This window comes from Clytia hemisphaerica, unplaced genomic scaffold (genome assembly GCF_902728285.1).
Source record: "Clytia hemisphaerica strain Z4C2 unplaced genomic scaffold, Clytia hemisphaerica genome assembly, whole genome shotgun sequence".
Classification (NCBI taxonomy): Eukaryota; Metazoa; Cnidaria; class Hydrozoa; order Leptothecata; family Clytiidae; genus Clytia; species Clytia hemisphaerica.
In genome coordinates this window covers 1,887,774-1,910,905 of record NW_027103282.1, presented here as the reverse complement: position 1 = coordinate 1,910,905, position 23,132 = coordinate 1,887,774, and the positions used below count along the sequence as shown (strand labels likewise).

At 36.2% G+C, this 23,132-nt stretch overlaps 4 protein-coding genes across 4 annotated transcripts; 2 read left to right on the top strand and 2 right to left on the bottom strand.

Moving 5' to 3' along the window:
* Nucleotides 1-2,044: 2,044 nt before the first annotated feature.
* Nucleotides 2,045-3,023, top strand: LOC136803762 (uncharacterized). The gene is made up of 2 exons (XM_067060491.1): nt 2,045-2,120; nt 2,462-3,023. The coding sequence occupies exons 1-2, from the start codon at nt 2,084-2,086 to the stop codon at nt 2,935-2,937; spliced, it is 513 nt and encodes a 170-aa protein (XP_066916592.1). The 5' UTR covers nt 2,045-2,083; the 3' UTR covers nt 2,938-3,023.
* Nucleotides 3,024-8,329: 5,306 nt separating this feature from the next.
* On the bottom strand, nt 8,330-9,053 carry LOC136803753 (uncharacterized). The gene is made up of 2 exons (XM_067060480.1): nt 8,969-9,053; nt 8,330-8,806 (listed from the first exon to the last, which is right to left on the bottom strand). Exons 1-2 carry the CDS (start codon nt 9,003-9,005, stop codon nt 8,331-8,333), a joined length of 513 nt encoding a protein of 170 aa, XP_066916581.1. The 5' UTR covers nt 9,006-9,053; the 3' UTR covers nt 8,330.
* Nucleotides 9,054-16,107: 7,054 nt separating this feature from the next.
* On the bottom strand, nt 16,108-16,921 carry LOC136803745 (uncharacterized). The gene is made up of 2 exons (XM_067060468.1): nt 16,847-16,921; nt 16,108-16,682 (listed from the first exon to the last, which is right to left on the bottom strand). The coding sequence occupies exons 1-2, from the start codon at nt 16,881-16,883 to the stop codon at nt 16,207-16,209; spliced, it is 513 nt and encodes a 170-aa protein (XP_066916569.1). The 5' UTR covers nt 16,884-16,921; the 3' UTR covers nt 16,108-16,206.
* Nucleotides 16,922-18,827: 1,906 nt separating this feature from the next.
* LOC136804152 (uncharacterized) lies at nt 18,828-19,544 on the top strand. The gene is made up of 2 exons (XM_067060890.1): nt 18,828-18,922; nt 19,069-19,544. The coding sequence occupies exons 1-2, from the start codon at nt 18,886-18,888 to the stop codon at nt 19,542-19,544; spliced, it is 513 nt and encodes a 170-aa protein (XP_066916991.1). The 5' UTR covers nt 18,828-18,885.
* Nucleotides 19,545-23,132: the final 3,588 nt, after the last annotated feature.

Below are 23,132 nucleotides of genomic sequence, written 5' to 3'. Positions count from 1 at the left end.
ATTTTCGGAAAATTTTTGTAAAAGTTTCTCCGTCTCAAAATCTTGAAAATACCGTTTTTTGACCAATTATTCTTCATCCCAATTTTTCGTACAAAACGAGTCATAACTTTTGATACATCAATTTAGAACATTTAGTTAATTTTTTTGCAGACAATTTAAAAAAAGATTGAAAGAAGAACATTAATTACCCATTGAAACTTAGCATTTTTTGTATAAGAGGGTAATATAACATTTGATTAACGTCTTTTTAAAGTTCATAACGTCATTTTTGTTCTTAATTACTCTTGATAGAATAAATTTCCAAACAATTTAAAAGCAATTTTTGGTTAAAAGTGCCAAGGAACCCAAAACAACAGTTTTATCTTCAAATCACTTGAAAGTTTTTTACTATGGTCACAGCAGCCCTTAAGACCAACTAACTGTCAGCTCTACTGTGATTTGACGTCAAGTCTTGATCTTGTCTTGCCTTATGGCTGTACTGGACGTCGGTATGTTTTTGAACTTCAAGCGGCTGTACATCTTTGAGTATTTTAGTCAGAGAGTTGTTGTAATACATTTTTTTGCTCCAAATTTCATGCTCTTTCAGATGGTACCAATCATTTTCGTTTATTTTGACTTTTAAAAATCAGCTATTTCTATCTCTACCCCTTGTTTTCCCTTGCAGTTTTGTCTATGGCGTCACTATTTTGGTCATAAAAAGTTTTCCCGGGCCTAATCCGCGTTCTCTCTCTCAAGAATATCTTCTAATATACTGTTCTTTTGAATAGACTAAAAGTGGCTAGGTCGTAAAAACGATGTCACCGGACCCGAGGCTTGGCATGGCTCCCTACTAATACTATATATATTTTAAAGTTATACACCGTTTGAAAGATAGGCGCAGTAGTGTAGTGGTCATCGTTCTTGAATTCCGTGCTGGAGGTTAGGGTTCGATTCCCACTCGGTGCTGCGATTCACTTGGCAAGTGGATGTACCCTAGCCCGGGGTACCCATACCATGTGAGCGGAATAGGGTACCATCACTCTGATACAAGAGCATGGGGAGATATGCTGGGCATTGAATGTGGTGTGGTAATCGTACTCATATGTACTCCTGAGCCTGCGAGAACGCAAGGTTCTCCTGTACTGTGCGAGTATCATCAACGATACAGCATGGCTCTGATGTGTCCCGAGCACAGAGTACAATGTCTGGTAAGCGCTATGATTTACCTCTCTAGGGGTAGGAAACTATCCCGGGATAGGGCCCGACCCGATGATATCGGAGGGTCAGCTTCTCTCTCTTTTCTCGTTTGAAAGATATTCTCCAATATAATTTTATGTTATATTTTATTAATAATGTTTTTATATTCTTCGGTCTTCTATTTACCTCGAGAATATCTTTTCAAATGGAGTATAACTTTTTAACATACAGTAGCACAACAAATATACATGCTGAGAAATTGTTAAAAAGATAAAGTCTCCATATACTTTTGAGACCAACTTTAACAGCGAATGTTGTCTTGACTGGTTTGTCCTGAACACAAGGGTGTCATTAAGTACTGCACGCGAAAAGTGTTCAATTTATTTCTAATTCAGGAAATTTTTATGTTGGTTAGTCAAATCAGAATAAGAATTCCTACCGGAACCATCATGCTGCAGTAATGTCCCTTAACCCAAATACAGTTTTATTTCAGAGAGTACGCGAATAACAGGAACCAAGAATTATATGTTAATTAACGACCTAAAGCTAATCTTTTCACTAATTAAATTGAAACACTGTTTCAATTAAAATCATGACCCTCCCGGATAAAAGCATTCAACATGGCTAAGTCCCGTTTCTAATTTGAACTTATGATGTAAAAATTGAATGTTATCTTTTTAAGCCAGGTTTTAACTTTGTTATGTCACACCTCATTACCGTATCAAGCTTAGATTAACGATAGCCAACAGCCGACTTCAAACAGTGTTTGCAACAAGAAATCTTGTTTTGTAAACAACATACCATGATACTGGCTACGATCATCCTGAAATGTATAAAAACCCAGGACAGCAAGAAGTTCAGCATCACTTGATCGATTCTCATCGACTGACCATAAAACAAACAAAAAATGAAGATTGTCATTGTCTCTCTTGCTCTCTTGGCTGGTAAGTTAAATATATCCTTGATGTTTTTTTATTTTCAATATTTTCAACCTTGGCTTGAAAAAGCTCTGTAAGATTTTTTTTTTTTTGAATGTACAGTGGATTCTCACTATTTCGAGCTTTTGTTATTCGAATCTTATTATTATTTGAAATAAAGGAAAAGCCCTCGTTAAATGTTTTCTATAGTTGTAACCTTTCTGTAGTTCGAACAAATATAAGGATTTCCGATCGAATTCGAATTAGCGAGAGTTAACTGTAAAATCTAAAGCATTTGACTCCATTCAAAATTACTCAAAAGTAAAATTCTGAAGTTTCTAAAGGTAAATTCTTTTAAAATTTTACAGTTGCCGCTGCCCTCAAAGTTGGAACCGAAACTGGTACCACACCACCAGCTGTCCCATGCCCAGACTCCCTCTGCCATGGAAAAGCCGACGGAAACTTCCAGTACATCTACTATGGACGACTCAACAAAAACTACTTCCTCCAATGCTCAAACGGATTAGCTTACTGTCAAGCCTGCTGGCCATTGTCCTTGGAATTCAGCGAAAACTGCAACCAATGTTTGTACAGCAAACACGACGACTGTGTCACCACACAAAAATGGCACCCAGCCACTACCTTCGCTTGCTCAGACAAATGCCCAGCCCGTGGACCACACTTCAGTGGAAACATTGAAGACCCACACAACCCACACCAATACATCGCTTGCTTCCACGGACAAACTGTCGGATGTATTGCTTGCCCAAAGGGATTAGAATTCAACGAGGAATGGAACGCCTGTTTGTTCAAAGGAAAATTCAAGACCGAGCCAGACCACTAAACTTCTGTCACAGTAAAACCGAAAGTTAACATGTTGCAAAATTATTTACAATCTTGTATTCTTTTGTAATTTTTAATCTTTTTAAAATAAATCTGAATCATTCAAAAACTCATTCTGTCACAAGTTTCTTGTTCACACCTTCACTCTTTTAAGACCAATTAAAAATGCAGTTTTTTTACGAGCCCAAGCTTCTCAAAGAATAAAATAAATCACTCTTGTGTAAAGCATCTTGTTTTAAATTTTGTTGTTTTGAGTCAGAAATATTTCCTGTCTTGCAAGGTGAAACAATTTATGTCGATTTACCCTTTCTTGGGGGCAATGTCTAGCCCCCCTTCTCCTCGGGCAAATTAATACCCTGAGTATCGGAGGTTGAGTTTTCAAATAATATATCAACCTCTGAGCACCAATAATATAAAGTTTATTGCATATGTGTCAATCTAATTACAGTAGAAAGAGTCAAAGATGAAGGACAAATATTACCATATTAAAGTCTAGCAGACTGTATCGATATACATGTTTACTATTGACGAATTCCCCAGAAACCTTCATGTATAATTGAAATGAGTTAAATAAAATGTTTGCTTAAAATGTTTTTTCAAATCTTGCTGATATCATTAGAAATCAGCATGATATGAAATTTCGCAATTAAGTGCTGACGTCAGCAAAATTTCAAAATTATCCTTTTAATGATGTGCAACGTTGGTGCAAATTTCATGTTTATAACATCAGGCAAACTGGAGTTGTTCGAAAAACAAGTTTTGCTGACGTCTGCAGATTTTGGTTTTTGCTTAATAACTTTTTGGACCTACCCCGGTGGGGTGGAGGTCCTATAAATTAACCCCTGTTCGTTAGTTAGTTAGTTAGTTCGTTCGTTAGTTACCAACTTTTCTCGAGATTGGCTCATTCAATTTTTCTGATTTTTTGCACAAAGGTGCATTACTATAAACTCTCGAATGTGATGGAGCCCGATTTTCGAAAAAAAATTTTTTCCGGCCGGTAGAACCGGAAATGTCCCGAAAAAAGCGGTTTTTTGAGATTTTCTCGAGATTTTATCATTAGTTTTTTGCGATTTTTTGCACATAGATGCACATTAGTACTGCCGAAAAGGTGTCGAAAAGCGTTTGCCGAAAAAAATTTTTTCCGGTCTGTAGAACCGGAAATGTGCCGGAAAATCGTCGTTTTTTTTCACATTTCCGTCACATTTTTTCAACTTATTTAATTGTTTCTTTACAGAAAAGTGTTCTTTATGATGATGCCCAAAATTTAGCATCGTTTGATTTCCAAAAAAATCATCCTTTTGAATCCGGAACTCCTTAAAAATCGCCGGAACAGCCGAAAACCGGCGTAAAACAGTTTTCCCTCATTTTTTCAACTTATAATCGACAGATTTTCATAATTTTTTGCACAATGATGTAAAATGGCAATGCCCAAAATGTGACAGAGCCCAATTTTCGAAAAAGAAATTTTTCCGGCCGGTAGAACCGGAAATGTCCCGAAAAAAGCGGTTTTTTGAGATTTTCTCGAGATTTTATCATTAGTTTTTTGCGATTTTTTGCACATAGATGCACATTAGTACTGCCGAAAAGGTGTCGAAAACCGTTTGCCGAAAAAAAATTTTTTCCGGTCTGTAGAACCGGAAATGTGCCGGAAATCGTCGTTTTTTCACATTTCCGTCACATTTTTTCAACTTATTTAATTGTTTCTTTACAGAAAAATGTTCTTTATGATGATGCCCAAAACTTAGCATCGTTTGATTTCCAAAAAAATCATCCTTTGAATCCGGAACTCCTTAAAAATCGCCGGAACAGTTTTCCTTCATTTTTTCAACTTATGAGGGGAAGAAAGGACCTTATTCGCAGCAATCTAAAATCTTACTAAAACGAAGATTTTCAATTTTGTCAGTGGGTCCAATTGACCCTAAAGTGACTCTAAATGGGTCCAGGGCACTCAGTTGTGACTCTCGAGTCCAACCCTGACCCTAACTGGTAGTGACCCAATAAGCGACAAATACGTCATTAAAGAACGTCACAATACGTCACTAAAGAACGTCACATTTTCGGCTAATCAAAAAAATGGTTTAGGCCCTCCACAACCCCGACCAAAAAAGTGAGTCCACCCCTCCCGGATTATTTGACTTGGTTCTTGCCATTAAATATCCACTACCGGTTGAAAATTACGCATGCGCAGTATTATGAAATAAAATTGCGAGAAAGGTCCTTACTCCCTGTGTTATACTCGACAGATTTTCATGATTTTTCGCACAATGATGTAAAATGGCAATGCCCAAAATTATACATTACTTCCATTAAATTCTAATTATTCGTTTTATAAATAGGTAGGTCCATTAAAGTATTACTTGTTTTGGGTAGAAAAATTAATTATGACACAGCCATTCCGACCTGTGCTTTTCACGGTAGCCATTCCAGTGATCTACAATCCAATACGCACTTTTCGGTATATGAAGTGATATGATTTGACAAAGTGGAAACGGTGATAAAAAATTAAACTTGAAAAATTTGGACATCCTTGAATTGCCCAAGTCCTTCGGTTTCACAAAATTTAGTTTCCTATATAAAAGAGTAACCCTCGTTCTTCTCAAATATTTTATTGAAATGAAAAATATCTTAATTATCTGAAAATGAGGCCGAAGAAACAGAAGATTATAGGATCAAACACCAAATCGCAATCGAACGTTGATTTATACAACGAGCTTTGATGTGCGATCACGGAAACTACCACGGAGTCTTTTTAAAACTCAAAAAACCTCTAGTAAACGAAAAATAAACACGTTACCTATTTTTTTTTCGGACAATAACCAATTTTAGTGATAATTTTTGAGTATTTAATTGGAGCAATTCTTCACTACCAATACCTCTGATTCGATCACCAAAATTCCTCATTTTGACTCTAGGACGCCTTTTTACCTTTGTCTTCAAAACACTAACTGTGCGAAAAAGAAAGTTTCCCTATCCTCTGGATATTTCGTCTCATATCAAATTTCCGATCTTGTATCCAGAGCCCTTGTAACACTTTTGATTACCGTGGAAACCGTATGCCGAAATCATATTCTGACCTGTGCTGACCGTTCGCGATTCTATTCAGCATACAATCAACGTTGAGAAAAGTAACCATGACGACAATCCAAGATCTTTGATTAAGTTGACTTTTTTATTGGCTGAAAATTAAACTCAAAAATGTCATTAACGCTTTGAAAAAGTGTCAGCGATAGAGAACCATAGCATAAAGATCTGTCTATTATTTTAATTCCATTGAAGTAACATTGCCTTGCCATAATTAATAGTTTGGTAATTACTGTTTAACATTTGGGAATCATGTGGAAGATTTTTTTGAAAGAAACTCATTTTGATTACACTTGGAGGTTTCTGAGGAATTTGTAAATAGTAAACTACATACTGATCCATTCTGCCACACATTAATGTGGTAATAATAATCTCTTCATCTTTGATTCTTATTCTAGTTCTACATTGATTAGATTGACACATGCCCGATAAAATTTCTACATTTGGTCTTCAGAGGTTGATATTTTCTTTGAAAACTTGGTCTCTGATATCCTGGGTAACTTTTAAAATAATCGTTACACTCTTAAGGCCCTCTTACACGGAGCAATAATCAATTAAGATAAGATAAGAATTTATTATTTTTACATTTTCATACACGTAAAGATAACAATAATCAATATCTTTCTGTATTATATTTTCTAAATGTTTTTGATTTGATACACAGAGCAATAGTCCTGCTTTACAATAATAGATGAGCAGGAGAAGGTTTGTGCTGCTACTTGTGCAGCTCTTGCGATCGTTTGTAGTGCTGAACTTTTGAAAAGAAAAGTGAAGATAAGAGAAAAAGTTGGCTGTCAAGGGCGTATTAGTGACGGGGGCTTTTATCGAAATTGTTCCTTCTACAATACAAGGCATTAGAAAGCGGTAATCTAGGTATTCCCGAGCCAAGATTACTGCCAAGTTCTAACAATCCCAATTACATCAATCATTAATCAGTACCTCTTCCCTATGTATTTGTTGGAGATGAAGCTTTTCCTTTGGGTATTCACTGTCTAAAACCTTACAGTCAACAAGGCCCCCCGGGGGGGAGGTACTACCCTTGTCGACCGACGGGGGTGCTCCGCTGAGGTTCGAAAAATGGACCCTACGTGGGACTCGAAATTTGCGAAAAAAGTGACCCTGAATGGGACTAAAATTCCAAAATTTTCTCAAATTTTCTACTTTTTCCCCAAATTTTCCAAAAATAGGCACCCTACGAGGGACTGATTTTTCTATTTTGGTGTTTTTGCGACCCTACCTGGGACTCATGGAGGTTAAAAAAGGTACCCTGACCAGCGGAGCATCCCCGTAACCCATCTTGCCCTAGTACCCCCCCGGGACAAGGCCTTACACTTAGAAGTCGGGTGTTCAACTATCGTTTACCTCGTTTCCGGAGAGTTACTGAAAATGCACTTGACATTTTGGCAAGTAGATTTTGAATCCTTTTGAACAAAATCCACTTGAGCCTGACAAGGCTGTAACGATTACCCTAGCTTCACTTGTTATTCATAATATGCTTATGGAACTCTCAACCGACTCTTATACACCAGAGGGCTTTATCGACGAAGTCAACGAAGAAACCGGTTAAGTAACTGAAGGAGCATGGCGTGAGAAAAATTTAGCTGACTTGGCTTTCCTCGAATTGCAACAAAATAGAGGAAACAACGCGTATAACCGTAGCTAGCCAAGTTCGAGAAATGAACTTGTGTCTTCTGTCCCTTTTTAATAATTTCACAAAAAAATACAACACAAAACACACTAGCTGAATGATCAAATGAATGGAATATTTTTGTTTACATAGCCAAATCAATAGATTTTTCTTCCTTTCTTTTGTTTTGAATATCGTAAGCTCGTCGATTATAATCAAACTAGTCTGATTATAATCGACTTCTCTACAATAATCGGAACAATGGGAGTTCGACGTCATCAAGATAATGATTTTATTATTTTAAACTTTGATACACGACACAATAAGATAAGATTATCGTTTCGTGATTATTTTAAATCTTATCTTAATTCATTATTGCTCCGTGTAAGAGGGCCTTTAAAAAAAATATTAAAAAGCAAAAATGGAGGAAATATTTTCGACAAAAAACAACAAAATTCTGTACTAAGATGATTTCAATTTCTTTTCTGACCAAGTATTAATCGATTCTTTGAGAAGATTAGATTAACAAGGCCTTGATAATGGTGAAGTGTGAGCAATCAAATTGTGGCAAAGAATGAGTTTTTGAATGCTTGAGATTTATTTTAAAAAGATTAAAAATTACAAAAAAATACAATATTGTAAATATTTTGCAACATGTTAACTTTCGGTTTTACTGTGACAGAAATTTAGTGATCTGGCTCGGTCTTGAATTTTCCTTTGAACAAACAAGCGTTCCATTTCTCGTTGAATTCCAATCCCTTTGGGCAGGCGATGCATCCGACAGTTTGTCCGTGGAAGCAAGCGATGTATTGGTGTGGGTTGTGTGGGTCTTCAATGTTTCCACTGAAGTGTGGTCCACGGGCTGGGCATTTGTCTGGGCAAGCGAAGGTGGTGGCTGGGTGCCATTTTTGTGTGGTGACACAGTCGTCGTGTTTACTGTACAAACATTGGTTGCAGTTTTCACTGAATTCCAAGGACAATGGCCAGCAGGCTTGACAGTAAGCTAATCCGTTTGAGCATTGGAGGAAGTAGTTTTTGTTAAGTCGTCCATAGTAGATGTATTGGAAGTTTCCGTCGGCTTTTCCATGGCAGAGGGAGTCTGGGCATGGGACAGCTGGCGGTGTGGTACCAGTTTCGGTTCCAACTTTGAGGGCGGCGGCAACTGTAATTGAAAAGAGATTGGTATTATAATTTTGAGGATTAATTATGTGAAACAAACGCTCTAGTTTATACCTACAATAGAATTCTCGAGGTTGATCAGAGTTCAAGCAAAGTTTGAAAATTACTGAAAATAAAAAATTTCAAGAATTTGGATTTAACTTACCAGCCAAGAGAGCAAGAGAGACAATGATAATCTTCATTTTTTTGTTTGTTTTATGGTCAGTTGATGAGAATCGATCAAGTGATGCTGAACTTCTTGATGTCTTGGGTTTTTATACATTTTCAGGTAATCTTAAAAGATTAGCTATGATATAACCATTCCAAAGCAAGATTAGACGGGTTTGAAATAAATTTAAGGGTATTACAATTTTAGCTTAGTCTTTTCAATTTTAGGATACATCCGATTTCCAGCTGATGTTAATCTTAAATAAATCTTTGAAACAGGATTTTATGTTGATAAAAGGATTTGAGTTCTGAAATATTTTTTTGAAACACTTTAATTTTAAGCAAACAAGTTTATCAGCCAGTTAAGTGGGACTTTAAAACCCAAATCCTACTCCCTTCTAGCAACTTTCCATCAAGGGCTAGAATGGAATCTTAAACCTTTTCAAAGCATAAAATAGAGGCTTGACATTGGTAACGACGGATTGAATCTAGCGTGTTTTTTGTTTCGTGTAGCACTTTTTTTTTAAATCTGGCTAAAGAATTTAATTTCGATCCAGCGTTTGTTTGAAATCCAAGCAGGTCACACGTTTCGAATTGGAAAAAAGTTACTTCATTTCCCAGCCAATAAATTCCAATCTAGCTCCTTAATCATCACCATTCTGTTTGACCACAATCAAGACTTTATTGATCGCACTCGCTTACATGATGAGTACCGCTTGCGCTTAGCAGTATCCAAAATATTACCCAGTGTCCTGCAGTTGGTATTTGGGAAAGCTAACATTCACGAATTTCGAAGTAATGAATTATTTATCAAGATCAATAAGGTAGAAGCAACTTCAGGAAGAACAGAAAGGCGTTTTTCAGAAAAATGAGTCTGCCTTATATTTTAAAATGACTAAATCCGTTTTTAAAGATCCTATAGAATTAATGTGAAGTCTTTCACTCAAGATATGGATATTTCTCCCTCGTGAAAGGACATAATAGTCCACGATTAGAAATAGATCGACCTTTTTACAAGTTAAAAAACCGCTGTTTATAATTTCTTTGTTTTTCCCCGATTGGGGTGAAATCTCAATATGTACTTTCATAATGGGGATGGAAATTCAGGTACTTTCCTAATCGAGATGAAATTTCACCATGTTCTTTTCGAATGGAGATGGAATTCCAGCGTATTTTCCTTAATATTTTCCGGGGCTTACCTTAGGACCATTATGCATATTCGTCGAGGTATTACACCAACGGGGGTACTTGGCACATATTGGAATGTCATTTCAAATTTTACCGAAGAGGTATCCCTGAAAAGGAAGATAGAAAAACATTTGTTAATCAAAACAAAATACATTTTCTCTAATCAAACTGAAACACTACTTATTCAAAGCTTAATTCTTCTAATTGAACGTTTTAAGATGGCTTTATATTTTCGCTTTATTGTTAAAATTGATGTTATGATTTTAAGCCGGAATTTAACTTGTTACATCACACCTCGTTAACGTGGATTTACGATAGCCAACACCCGTGACTTCAAAGGCGTTTACAGCTAAATATTTTTTTTTTTTTTTTTTTTTTTTTTTCTTTATTGAAACAAAAACACGTGTACACTACGAACATATTACAAAACATTACTTAAACATAAAATATAGTCCCTCCCCCCGCTAGGAACTAACGTTATATCGCCAGAGGTACTAGACTATGTAAAAATAAATAAATAAGTAAATAAAGAAAAAATCTTGGAGAAGGAAGCTACAATTGTTAGGTAAAAGCCTAAAATAAAGCACCGCTAAACCTTCCAGTTTCGTTAAGAAATTCAACAACAGAACAAAGAATAGATTTATTTAGATTTGAAGTCAAACTTTCATCCCCATATAATAAAAGCCGACAGAAAAAAGGAGGGTTAAGCGGCGGATGAAAAATAATGCCTAGGGTCTGAAGTTTGTCGAACAAAGATTGTCTTGCATGGGAATATATAGAGCAGTGCAGAAGAAAGTGCTGAGTGTTTTCAACAGAGTTAGTTCGGCAACCACAGAAAGGGTCTAAAGTGTCGCGGAAGCCATGTCTAAATTTATGCTCGTTGAGATGGCTGAAACCGACCCGAAGTCGATTTAGAAAGATCACTCCTTGAATGTCAGGAACATCAAAAACATGAGATTGCTTGGGTCTCAAAAATTCATAGATTGCTTTTTTGAAAGTTTTAATTGAAGGTAGATCTCGTATATTACCTCCCAGAACATTCCACTGAGATATGCAGTACGGAAAAAAAGTGTTACGGAAACGCTCAGTTCGTATATTAAGAGGATAAATAGGATTTCTTGTTCTAAGGCCACCTGGTGCTGTAAGTCTTACTGGCAGGTAGTTACGTAAATACGAAGGGGCTAAATTGTTAATAATTCCATAGAAGAATGTCATTCTTCTAGCAAAGCGCCTGTCAGCAAGACTTTCAAGACCAAGTTCTGAATATAGTTTTTCTTGAGACGTTCCACGAAAACAGCCTGTTATAGCTAAACAGGCATTATATTGAATAGATTCAAGCTTCTGCACAAAGGTAGCATTTCCCGGGCGGTCATATACGATATCACCATAATCAAGATGAGGCCTAATGAAAGATTTATAAATGGTTAGTAGAGATCTCCTAGGCACATGCTTGCGAAGTCGGTTAATAAGACCAATTCCTTTATTGGCCTTTTTTATCTTCTCGTCTAGATGGCGATCAAAAGAAAGTTTTGAATCTAAGATTAGACCAAGATGTTTCTGGTACTCACTGGTTGCGATATTAGAATTATTAAAGGAGATTACTGGAGCATTACGAGGAGTGAGTCTACAGGTAAAATAGACTTCAATGGCTTGCTTAGATGGGTCAGGGTTAAAAGACATCTTCCATTGATGAGCCCAGTCAGTTATCCTGGAGAGATCTCTGTTAAGTACTTCAAGGCTCAAGAGTTGATCAATCACAAGAGAGAATAAAGAGGTATCGTCAGCAAAAATCTTCGGTTTTGACTCAAGGTTTTTTGGAAGATCATTAATATAAATTAAGAAGAACAATGGACCAAGAATCGAGCCTTGAGGTACCCCAGCATTGCTAAATATCTTATTTTGTAAACAACATACCATGATGCTGGCTATGATCGTCCTGAAGTGTATAAAAACCGAAGACAGCAAGAAGTTCAGCATCACTTGATCGATTCTCATCAACTGACCATAAAACAAACAAAAAAATGAAGATTATCATTGTCTCTCTTGCTCTCTTGGCTGGTAAGTTAAATCCAAATTCTTGAAATTTTTTATTTTCAGTAATTTTCAAACTTTGCTTGAACTCTGATCAACCTCGAGAATTCTATTGTAGGTATAAACTAGAGCATTTGCTTCACATAATAAACCCACAAAATAATAATACCAATCTCTTTTCAATTACAGTTGCCGCCGCCCTCAAAGTTGGAACCGAAACTGGTACCACACCACCAGCTGTCCCATGCCCAGACTCCCTCTGCCATGGAATACATCTACTATGGACGACTCAACAAAAACTACTTCCTCCAATGCTCAAACGGATTAGCCTACTGTCAAGCCTGCTGGCCATTGTCCTTGGAATTCAGCGAAAACTGCAACCAATGTTTGTACAGCAAACACGACGACTGTGTCACCACACAAAAATGGCACCCAGCCACCACCTTCGCTTGCCCAGACAAATGCCCAGCCCGTGGACCACACTTCAGTGGAAACATTGAAGACCCACACAACCCACACCAATACATCGCTTGCTTCCACGGACAAACTGTCGGATGCATCGCATGTCCAAAGGGATTGGAATTCAACGAGAAATGGAACGCCTGTTTGTTCAAAGGAAAATTCAAGACCGAGCCAGACCACTAAACTTCTTACACAGTAAAACTGAAAGTTAACATGTTGCAAAATATTTACAATCTTGTATTCTTTTGTAATTTTTAATATTTTTAAAATAAATCTCAAGCATTCAAAAACTCATTCTTTGCCACAATGTGAATGTTCATACCTTTACCATTTTAAGACCAATTAAAAATGTTGTTTTTTTACGAGCCCAAGCTTCTCAAAGAATAACATAAATTGCTCGGTCAGCAAAGAAAGAGAAAGCATCTTGTGTAAAATTTTGTTGTTTCGAGTCCAAAATATTTCCTCTCTTGCAAGGTGAAACAGTTAGAGTGGGTATCTGGAGACCTCTAAGATTTTAACTAAGATCGCAGTCTCTTGGTTCGCCTTTTTGTGATTCTGATTGCGCTCACGAAGATAAATATGAAAAATTTACAAACTTCTATACATTTAATTTTCTTCCGAATAATTCGGGGGGTACTAGGGTTGCGAGCTGAAAAGAAGACTAAAAAGAAGAAAACAAAGGAAAATTTTGGGAATTTTACGACCCTTACAAAAAATTCATTTGATAATAGTAAAAACTAAATCATAAACACCAAGAAGAGTGTGCAAGGAAAGCAAGCCTGCGAAATTTCGAAGTTTTTGAGGTGGCCGACCTTTTGATATGGGCGTCTGTAAAATCCTTCTTGGCGCCCCTTATTTTTCGGTGCCCCTTCTCAAATGGGCCCCCTGCCACCACGCCACTGATCGAGTCAATTTTTGTTGATTTACCCTTTTTTGGGGTCAATGTCTAGCCCTCCTTCTCCTCGGGCAAATTAATACCCTGAGTATTAGAGGTTGAGTTTTATGTCGCGTATGTGTCAATCTAATCACTGTAGAAAGCGTCAAAGGTGAAGGGCAAACATTACCATATTAATGTCGAGCAGACTACATCACTATACATGTTTACTTTTGACGAATTCCCCTGAAATCTTCAAGTATAGTCGAACGTGCGCAACGCACTGGGCTTAACTTCAGTGGCTTCAAATTATTCATAGGCCCAATTGTAGACCCCTAGATATTCACCCAAGGAACAAATGTGCCATTTTTTAGGCATTTAGGCTGCTCCAAGTTTTAGACTCGTTTTGGCGAAAAACTCGTCCCAAGCCCCAAAAATCAAAATTTTTGAAAAATGAATAAAGCACCTCCAGATATTCACCCAAGGAAAAAGTGTGCAAAATTTCAGCCAAATCGAACAATCTTTGAACTCTCCAGGCTGCCCCAAAGTTTTAGCCTCGTTTTGGCGAAAAACTCGTCCCCAGGCCCCAAAAATCAAAATTTTAGAAAAATGAAAAAAAAAACCCAGATATTCACCCAAGGAGCAAATGTGTCAGATTTCAGCCAAATTCGACAATTCTTTAAGTCTTGAGGCTGCCCCAAAGTTTTGGGACATTCACACAGACACACACACGCAAACATTCTCAAATTATAGATCAACTGAAGTTGAGAAAAATTGAAATGAGTTGAATAGAATTTTTGCTTAAAATGTTTTTTCAAATCTTGCTGACATCAGTTGAAATCAGCAAAATATGAAATTACGCAATTAAGTGCTGACGTCAGCAAAATTTCAAAATGATCCTTTTAATGATGTGCAACGTTGGTCCAAATTTCATGTTCATACCATCAGCCAAACTGGAGTTGTTCAAAAAACAAATTTTGCTGACGTCTGCAGTTTTTGATTTTTGCCTAATAACTTTTTTGGGTAGAAAAATTAATTATGACACAGCCATTCCAGTGATAGTAGGGGGAAATTTGTAAAATCGCTCGATATTTTTAGTCAAAGCACTTGTTATACATTTTTGGAAAGCTAAGGGGTAGGGGAATCAAAATAACTTGGGTGCCAATTTTTTTTCGTACACTTTGGTGTGATTTTCGGACAAATACGACGGTCTCAGGCAAAAATCGTAGGGTGAAAAATTAATGAAAATTTTAGCTTGAGAAAACGAAGACCTGTTGTATATTTTTGGAAAGCTCTCAAAAAATTAAGATTAGTGATGTATTGCGAGTATAGGTGATTTCAGTACCTAACTTGAGATATTGAGCTTCCGAAAGCGCAAAAACTGGGCAAAACAGCTGTTTCTGGCTGAAAAACACTGAAAACACTGTTTTTAAGGATTAATATCTCGAGTTAGGTAAAAAAGGATTCTTCCTATTTCCAGTTTAGATTGATTATCAATACTTATCACTTGTGAGAACTTTAGGTCATAAGTGGACCGAGTGGACTTCAAAGAACAGAGTTTGAGGACAAGTGACCTGAAAAAAAACTCAAATAAACACGTTACCTATTTTCTTTGGACAATAACCAATTTTAGTGATAATTTTTGAGTATCTAGTTGGAGAAATTTTTAGCTACCAATTCCTCTGAGTCGATCACCAAAATTCCTCATTTTATCTATCTCTTTTAACTTTTTTTTGTCTTCAAAACATGACCGTAGGAAAAAGAAAGTTTCCCTATCCTCTGGATATTTCGTTTCATATCAAATTTCCGATTTTGTACCCAGATCCCCTGTAACACTTTTGATTACCGTGGAAACCACATGCCGAAATCATATTCTGACCTGTGCCGACAGCAATCGCGATTCTATTCAGCAGACAATCAACGTTGAGAAAAGTAACCATGACGACAAGCCAAGATTTTTGATTAAGTTGACATTTTTATTGGCTGAAAATTAAACTCAAAAAGTTCATCAACGCTTTAAAAAGGTGTCAGCAATAGACATAGACATATAACATAAAGATCTGTGTATTATTTCAATTCTATTGAAGTAACATTGCCATAATTAATAGTTTAGTAATTACTGTTTAACATTTGGGAATCATGTGGAAGATTTTTTTGAAAGAAACTCATTTTGATTACACTTGACGGTTTCTGGGGAATTCGTCAACATAAATGTGGTAATTATAATTTCTCTTCATCTTTGATTCCTATTCTACAGTGATTAGATTGAAACATGTCCGATAAAATTTCGACACTTGGTCTACAGAGTTTGATATTTTCTTTGAAAACTGGGCCTCTGATATCCCGGGTGACTTTTGAAATAATTATTATAGCCTTAAAAAATATTAAAAAGCAACAATGGAGGAAATATTTTCGACAAAAAACAACAAAATTCTGTACTAAGATGATTTCGATTTCTGTGCTAACCGAGTAATAATCAACTCTTTGAGAAGCTTGGGCCCGTAAAAAGCATAACAGATTAACAAGGCCTTGATAATGGTGAAGTGTGAACAATCAAATTGTGGCAGAGAATGAGTTTTGAATGCTTGAGATTTATTTTTAAAATATTAAAAATTACAAAAAAATACAAGATTGTAAATATTTTGCAACATGTTAACTTTCGGTTTTACTGTGTAAGAAATTTAGTGGTCTGGCTCGGTCTTGAATTTTCCTTTGAACAAACAAGCATTCCATTTCTCGTTGAATTCCAATCCCTTTGGGCAGGCGATGCATCCGACAGTTTGTCCGTGGAAGCAAGCGATGTATTGGTGTGGGTTGTGTGGGTCTTCAATGTTTCCACTGAAGTGTGGTCCACGGGCTGGGCATTTGTCTGGGCAAGCGAAGGTGGTGGCTGGGTGCCATTTTTGTGTGGTGACACAGTCGTCGTGTTTGCTGTACAAACATTGGTTGCAGTTTTCGCTGAATTCCAAGGACAATGGCCAGCATGCTTGACAGTAGGCTAATCCGTTTGAGCATTGGAGGAAGTAGTTTTTGTTGAGTCGTCCATAGTAGATGTATTGGAAGTTTCCGTCAGCTTTTCCATGGCAGAGGGAGTCTGGGCATGGGACAGCTGGTGGTGTGGTACCAGTTTCGGTTCCAACTTTGAGGGCGGCGGCAACTGTAATTGAAAAGAGAAGGTCAAAATTATTTTGTGGATTTCTTATGTGAAAAAAACTCTAGTTTATGCCTACAATAGAATTTTCGCAGAGGTTGATCAGAGTTCAAGCAGAGGTTGAAAAGAGCGAAAATAGAAAATGTTTTTAGAATTTAGATTTAACTTACCAGCCAAGAGAGCAAGAGAGACAATGATAATCTTCATTTTTTGATTTGTTTTATGGTCAGTTGATGAGAATCGATCAAGTGATGCTGAACTTCTTGCTGTCTTGGGTTTTTATACATTTTAGGACGGTCATAGCCAGTATCATGGTATGTTGTTTACAAAACAAGATATCTTGCTGTAAATGCCTTTGAAGTCGTGGGTGTTGGCTATCGTAAATCCACGTTAACGAGGTGTGATGTAACATGTTAAATTCCGGCTTAAAATCATAACATTGAATTTTAACAATAAAACGAAAATAGAAAGCCATCTTAAAACGTTTAATCAGAAGCTTATTCATTAAGCTTTGGGGGGGGTTTCATGGTTGGCGGAGGAGCGGAATCGGCCCTTTTTTCGGACGGAGTGGCGGAATTTGGAGAAAATTTAGACGGAATTACGGAATTTGGGTTCTCTGACGGAGATGGAAAATTAGACAATTTTAGTGCGGAAAAACGGAATTTAGCAAAAAAATTTGCGGAATTTCGGAATTGGTAAAAAATATCCAAAATTTGCGGAGTTTTCGACAAAAATATTGAATTTCAAAGGAATTTTCGGTGACGGAATTTTGGTTCAATTTAAGACGGTTTGACGGAAATTGGAGAAAAAATTGGCGGAATTGCGGAATCGGGTACCCCCTGAAACCCCCCCCAGCTTTGAATAAGTAGTGTTTCAATTTAATTCGAGAAAAGGTATGCTTGCCCAGCTGGCACACAACATTGTTTCGAAGTCCATCTAATCATCTAATGTTCACAACATCCATATAACGTTAGATAATCGTTGAAACAACGTTATGTGCCAGCTATGGGTGTTTTGATTAACAAATATTTTTCGATCTTCCTTTTTAGGGATACCTCTTCGGTAAAATTTGAAATGACATTCCAATTACACCTGTTGATGTAATACCTCGCCCAATATGCATAATGGTCCTAAAGGGAAGCCCCGGAAAATATAAAGGAAAATACTCTGTATATATTAAGATTTCACCAAAGAAAACATAACAGTGGTTTTTTAACTTGTAAAAAGGTCGATCTATTCCCACTAGAATATAGCTTCTTTATCTTATGTCTACTGACTTGAAAAATTACCGAGTTATCGAGACAGGGGTGTAATAATAGAAGGTTCTAAGTAAAGTTCGTGGACTATTATGTCCTTTCAAGAGGTAGAAATATCCATATCTTGAGTGAAAGATTCCACAAGAATTTTATAAGATCATTAAAAACTGATTTTGTTATTTTGAAATTAAGGCAGGATCAGTTTTCTGAAAAACGTCTTTGTGTTCTTCCTGAAGTTCTACCCTATTGACCTTGATAAGAACTTGGTAAGATCTACAAAGATTCTTTTCTTTAAGAGAACTTTTTAGATCTTGGAAGATCTTATTAAGACTTTCTACTAGGGAATGAAGTAACTTATTTCCAATTCGAAACGATTTCAAACAAACGCTGGATTGAAATTAAATTCTTTAGCTAGATTTAAAAAAAATGTGCTAACGAAGAAAAAAAACATTCGCTAGATTCAATCCGTCGTTACCAATGTCAAGCCTCTTTTTTATGCTTTGAAAAGGTTTAAGATTCCATTCTACCCCTTGCTGGAAAGTTGCTAGAGGGGAGTACGAGTGGGGTTTTAAAGTTCCACTTAACTGGCTGGTAAACTTGCTTGCTTAAAAATCAAAGTCAATAAAATGATCAAACAGGGCTTTCCCAAAATAAACAGTGTTTCAAAAAAAAATCAATCAATACACAATAGCATTAATCAACTTAAAGTCCTGTTTCAAAAATTTAGATAATATTAACATAAGCAGGAAATCGGATATATCAAAAAATTGAGAAGAATAAGCTAAAATTGCAATACCCTTAGATTTATTTTAAACTCGTCTAATCTTGGTTTAGAATGGTAATATCATAGCTAATTTTTTAAGATTATCTAAAATGTATAAAAACCCAAGACAGCAAGAAGTTCAGCATCACTTGATCGATTCTCATCAACTGACCATAAAACAAACAAAAAAATGAAGATTGTCATTGTCTCTCTTGCTCTCTTGGCTGGTAAGTTAAATCTAAATTCTTGAAATTTTTTATTTTCAGTAATTTCAACCTTTGCGATATACCTATCTATTGTAGGTATAAACTAGAGCATTTCTTTCACATTAGAACTCCAGAAAATAAAAATAACAATCTCTTTTCAATTACAGTTGCCGCCGCCCTCAAAGTTGGAACCGAAACTGGTACCACACCACCAGCTGTCCCATGCCCAGACTCCCTCTGCCATGGAAAAGCCGACGGAAACTTCCAATACATCTACTATGGACGACTCAACAAAAACTACTTCCTCCAATGCTCAAACGGATTAGCATACTGTCAAGCCTGCTGGCCATTGTCCTTGGAATTCAGTGAAAACTGCAACCAATGTTTGTACAGCAAACACGACGACTGTGTCACCACACAAAAATGGCACCCAGCCACCACCTTCGCTTGCCCAGACAAATGCCCAGCCCGTGGACCACACTTCAGTGGAAACATTGAAGACCCACACAACCCACACCAATACATCGCTTGCTTCCACGGACAAACTGTCGGATGTATTGCTTGCCCAAAGGGATTAGAATTCAACGAGGAATGGAACGCCTGTTTGTTCAAAGGAAAATTCAAGACCGAGCCAGACCACTAAATATGTTACACATAAAACCGAAAGTTAACATGTTGCAAAATTATTTACAATCTTGTATTTTTTTGTAATTTTTAATATTTTTAAAATAAATCTCAAGCATTCAAAAACTCATTCTGTCACATGTTTTTTGTTCACACCTTCGCCATTTTAAGACCAATTAAAAATGTTGTTTTTTTACGAGCCCTCAAGCTTCTCTAAGAATAAAATAATTGGCTCGGTCAGCAAAGAAAGAGAAAGCATCTTGTGTAAAGTTTTGTTGTTTCCAAAATATTTCCTCTCTTGCAATGGGAAACAATTAAAGGGGGTATCTGGAGGTCTTTTTAAGATCCTAACTTAGGTCCCAGTCCCTTGGTTCGCCTTTTTATGATTCTGATAGCGCTCACGAAAGGCTGTAATGATTGTATCTCGTCATGATATGTATCATTAGTAAAATTAGAAGTGGTACATTGCAAGTGCTCTGGGGTACAAGATTGGAAATTTGATATGAGACGACATATCCAGAGGATGCAGAATCATGGTCGTAATATTTGAGAAAATAGGGAAATCCACCGGGAAGTTTTGAAACCACAATCGATTTGTAAGTGCTCTAAAGTAGGTTTGAAGGGTAGAGTTTTAACTCTGAGTTTTAATGCTGGACTTAAGACTTAGGACCTTAGGATCTGAGGATCCAAAAGTTCAAAAATAGTCCAATAAGGCTCAGAATATAGCCTGGAAGTCTGCCAACCCCTCCCAAATTGAAATATTCGATTAAGTGAAAGAGATAGCCCAAAATCAACTTTCTCGCCAGAACTTTAAATCTTGAAAAGCGTTAAAATAACCGGAATTCTCATTCTATTTCGACCATGATTGTACTTTATAGAGTCAATGAACCAGCAATAAACTTTGTTTGATATCTTTTGATTGAATGAATATTTTGAAATTTTTTCACAGTGATGATGATCTAGGATCGAAGAATTACTCCTGTGAAAATGGTAATTATACCACATTTCCACAAGAAGTTGATTTTTTCTTCTTAATTTTTCTTTTTCATTTTTTTCTTCCAAATCTTTTACTTGATAATATTCCACTTGCAATTATTGTTTTAAAAAGCACAGAACCGCTATCTAATTCGAATTCTATCAAAAGTTACAGCCATTTTTGTTTCAGCTGCAAATTATTTTGAGACAGACTTTAAATTTGTAACACATATGCTCCAAAAAACATTAGTCTTCTTTATAAGGAATATAATCAAAAGGAGTCTCGAATCTTTTTAGAGCCTTTGAACCTTCATTGTAAAATCAAATTGATTAAGAAAAGATAAGTTACATCGATTTTAGTTTAGATTTCTAATTGTTATCAAACATACAGTGTGTTTCCTATTCACAAAAGGAAATGTAATTGTAAAGGAATAGCCGTTGACGTTGACGTCTGATCTTCTGGTACACAGTTTTTTTTAAATAATTCAAAAATTCTGGAAGCCTTCAGATGTTCTTAACTCTTTGGATTTTAAGCCTACAAATACTCTTATATGTTCTAATTTCTAGTGTTTTTAGATTACTCGATGCAATTTTCTAAGAAATTGTATGTAATGTATTGAAATTGTAGAGTAAATATAACATTCTTATATCATGAAGGTAATAAAAATATAGATGGAGTAACCTTCTGTAATAGCCAGAGAAGTCATAAAACTCTTTAGAAATTTCTTTCAAATCGGCCTCCTTTGATTACCAATCCTTGATAGCAAAAATCAGTCAAGATATAGATTATAAGAACTAAAGTAAAGTTATTCTGTCCAACAAAACCTCGTATTTTTAGGTAAAATGGGAATTTTTTTCCAGTAATAATTTCTTTAAAGTTTTAAAAGAAGTTTTTATTTTATCGGGAAACTTTCGAGAGGTAAACTTCTTCAAATTTTGCGAATTCTTTGTTGTTTGTGGAAGGTTCTTTGCTATAATTATCTTTAGATCTAAAATAGCAGCTGCCTCAAAATTTTCATAGAATATAGTTGAAAGATTGGCATTAGTAAATATGTAAAAATTGACAAAATTTGCCGAGGATTCCCTGAGCAGCGAACATTTCAAATTCTATGGTCTGTGCTTATTCTTGCAAGGTTTACTTATGTTTTATAAACAAAACTGTCATCATACAATGAACAAATTAAAAATGTAGCGTGATTTTATTCAAATTCTCTTCGACTCAAGTATTCCCATGAGCGAAAGCAAAATTAATGACTTTTTCCCAAAGCAACAAAGCAACAGTTTGCTATCAACGATACAATACAATAGAATAGTAGGAGTTGTATCTCCATCTATATTTCTATTACCTCCATGCTTATATATAGTCGTAGTGGTATAGTGGTGATCATCCTTGAAACCCGGTTGGGAGGCCCGAGTTCGGTCCCCCAGTTCTCTGTTTTTGAAAGATGATTAATCTAATTTCTAAAAAGTGCTTTACCTTTATCCTCTTGTACTTTTACTCGCCAAAAATTTGAAAATAAAAGGGGTAATACTAAAATACGCAACCAGCCACAACCAGCCACAATCAGCCACAACCAGCCACAATCAGCTGCAACCAGCCACAACCAGCCACAACCAGCCATAACCAGCCACAATCAGCCACAAGCAGCCACAACCAGCCGCAACCATCCAACCACCCAGAAAAAGGTACAACCACCAAGGAAAAGGTACAACCACCCAGAAAAAGGTACAACCACCCACAACAACCCAGAAAAAGGTACAACCACCCAGGAAAAGGTACAACCAGCCAGGAAAAAAGGTACAACCAGCCACAACCACCCAGAAAAAGGTACAACCAGCCAGGAAAAAGGTACAACCACCCACAACAACCCAGAAAAAGGAACAACCAGCCATAAAAAGGTACAACCACCCAGGAAAAAAGGTACAACCACCCACAACCAAAATTTAAAGACTTATACTGTAACATTTTGTTTCCTTGATCTTTGACTTCAAAGGTTTAGAAAGTTCCATATTCAGCCCTCATAGACCTCATATCACCGTTAAATTATTGCCCCGCAGGTGACAAATAAAAACATTAGACGAGAAGAACTAAACAAAAGGCCTAAATTGATACTGAAATTTAAGTTGGCAATATCGTTGTAGCAATTTTCTGAGAAGAGCTAAGATTGACCATGAACATATAAACGACTGGACATCTATCTTTTATTGTCTCTTTGAAGCGAGCTTCGTTGCCACCTGTTTTTCAAAATTGGTATGAAAAATCCGACAGATATTCCGTCATAATTTTATTTCTTTGAATTATTCAGGTAAAAAGATTGATAGAGCTTGAACATTACTCCTAATGCACAAAAAAATTATTTTCGAATTTTTTTACAAGTTTGTAATTTATTTTATCAATTTTTTCAACTCTGAAATGCACAATTTCAACGCGTGTATACTTTTGAATCCCTTTTGTCACTCCAATAATTTTTTTTATGACTTGAAAAAAATAGCTTGCCAAAGTCGAGAGCATGTGTAATAAGAATATCGAAATTAGAATGTGACACTCTCTAAAATTATTAGACACTTTTAAGTCAAAATTTTGAAATATTAGTCGGAGTTTTCACAAGCTGACGATGATTTTGCCTCTGTT

What these genes read in the sequence shown, in the direction of transcription:
- LOC136803753 (XM_067060480.1), bottom strand. Translation starts at nt 9,005, where the DNA reads ATGAAGATTATCATTGTCTCTCTTGCTCTCTTGGCTG. An exon ending in CTCTCTTGCTCTCTTGGCTG is followed by an intron (nt 8,807 to 8,968) that starts GTAAGTTAAATC and finishes TTTCAATTACAG; the next exon opens with TTGCCGCCGCCCTCAAAGTT.
- LOC136804152 (XM_067060890.1), top strand. Translation starts at nt 18,886, where the DNA reads ATGAAGATTGTCATTGTCTCTCTTGCTCTCTTGGCTG. An exon ending in CTCTCTTGCTCTCTTGGCTG is followed by an intron (nt 18,923 to 19,068) that starts GTAAGTTAAATC and finishes TTTCAATTACAG; the next exon opens with TTGCCGCCGCCCTCAAAGTT.
- LOC136803762 (XM_067060491.1), top strand. Translation starts at nt 2,084, where the DNA reads ATGAAGATTGTCATTGTCTCTCTTGCTCTCTTGGCTG. An exon ending in CTCTCTTGCTCTCTTGGCTG is followed by an intron (nt 2,121 to 2,461) that starts GTAAGTTAAATA and finishes AAAATTTTACAG; the next exon opens with TTGCCGCTGCCCTCAAAGTT.
- LOC136803745 (XM_067060468.1), bottom strand. Translation starts at nt 16,883, where the DNA reads ATGAAGATTATCATTGTCTCTCTTGCTCTCTTGGCTG. An exon ending in CTCTCTTGCTCTCTTGGCTG is followed by an intron (nt 16,683 to 16,846) that starts GTAAGTTAAATC and finishes TTTCAATTACAG; the next exon opens with TTGCCGCCGCCCTCAAAGTT.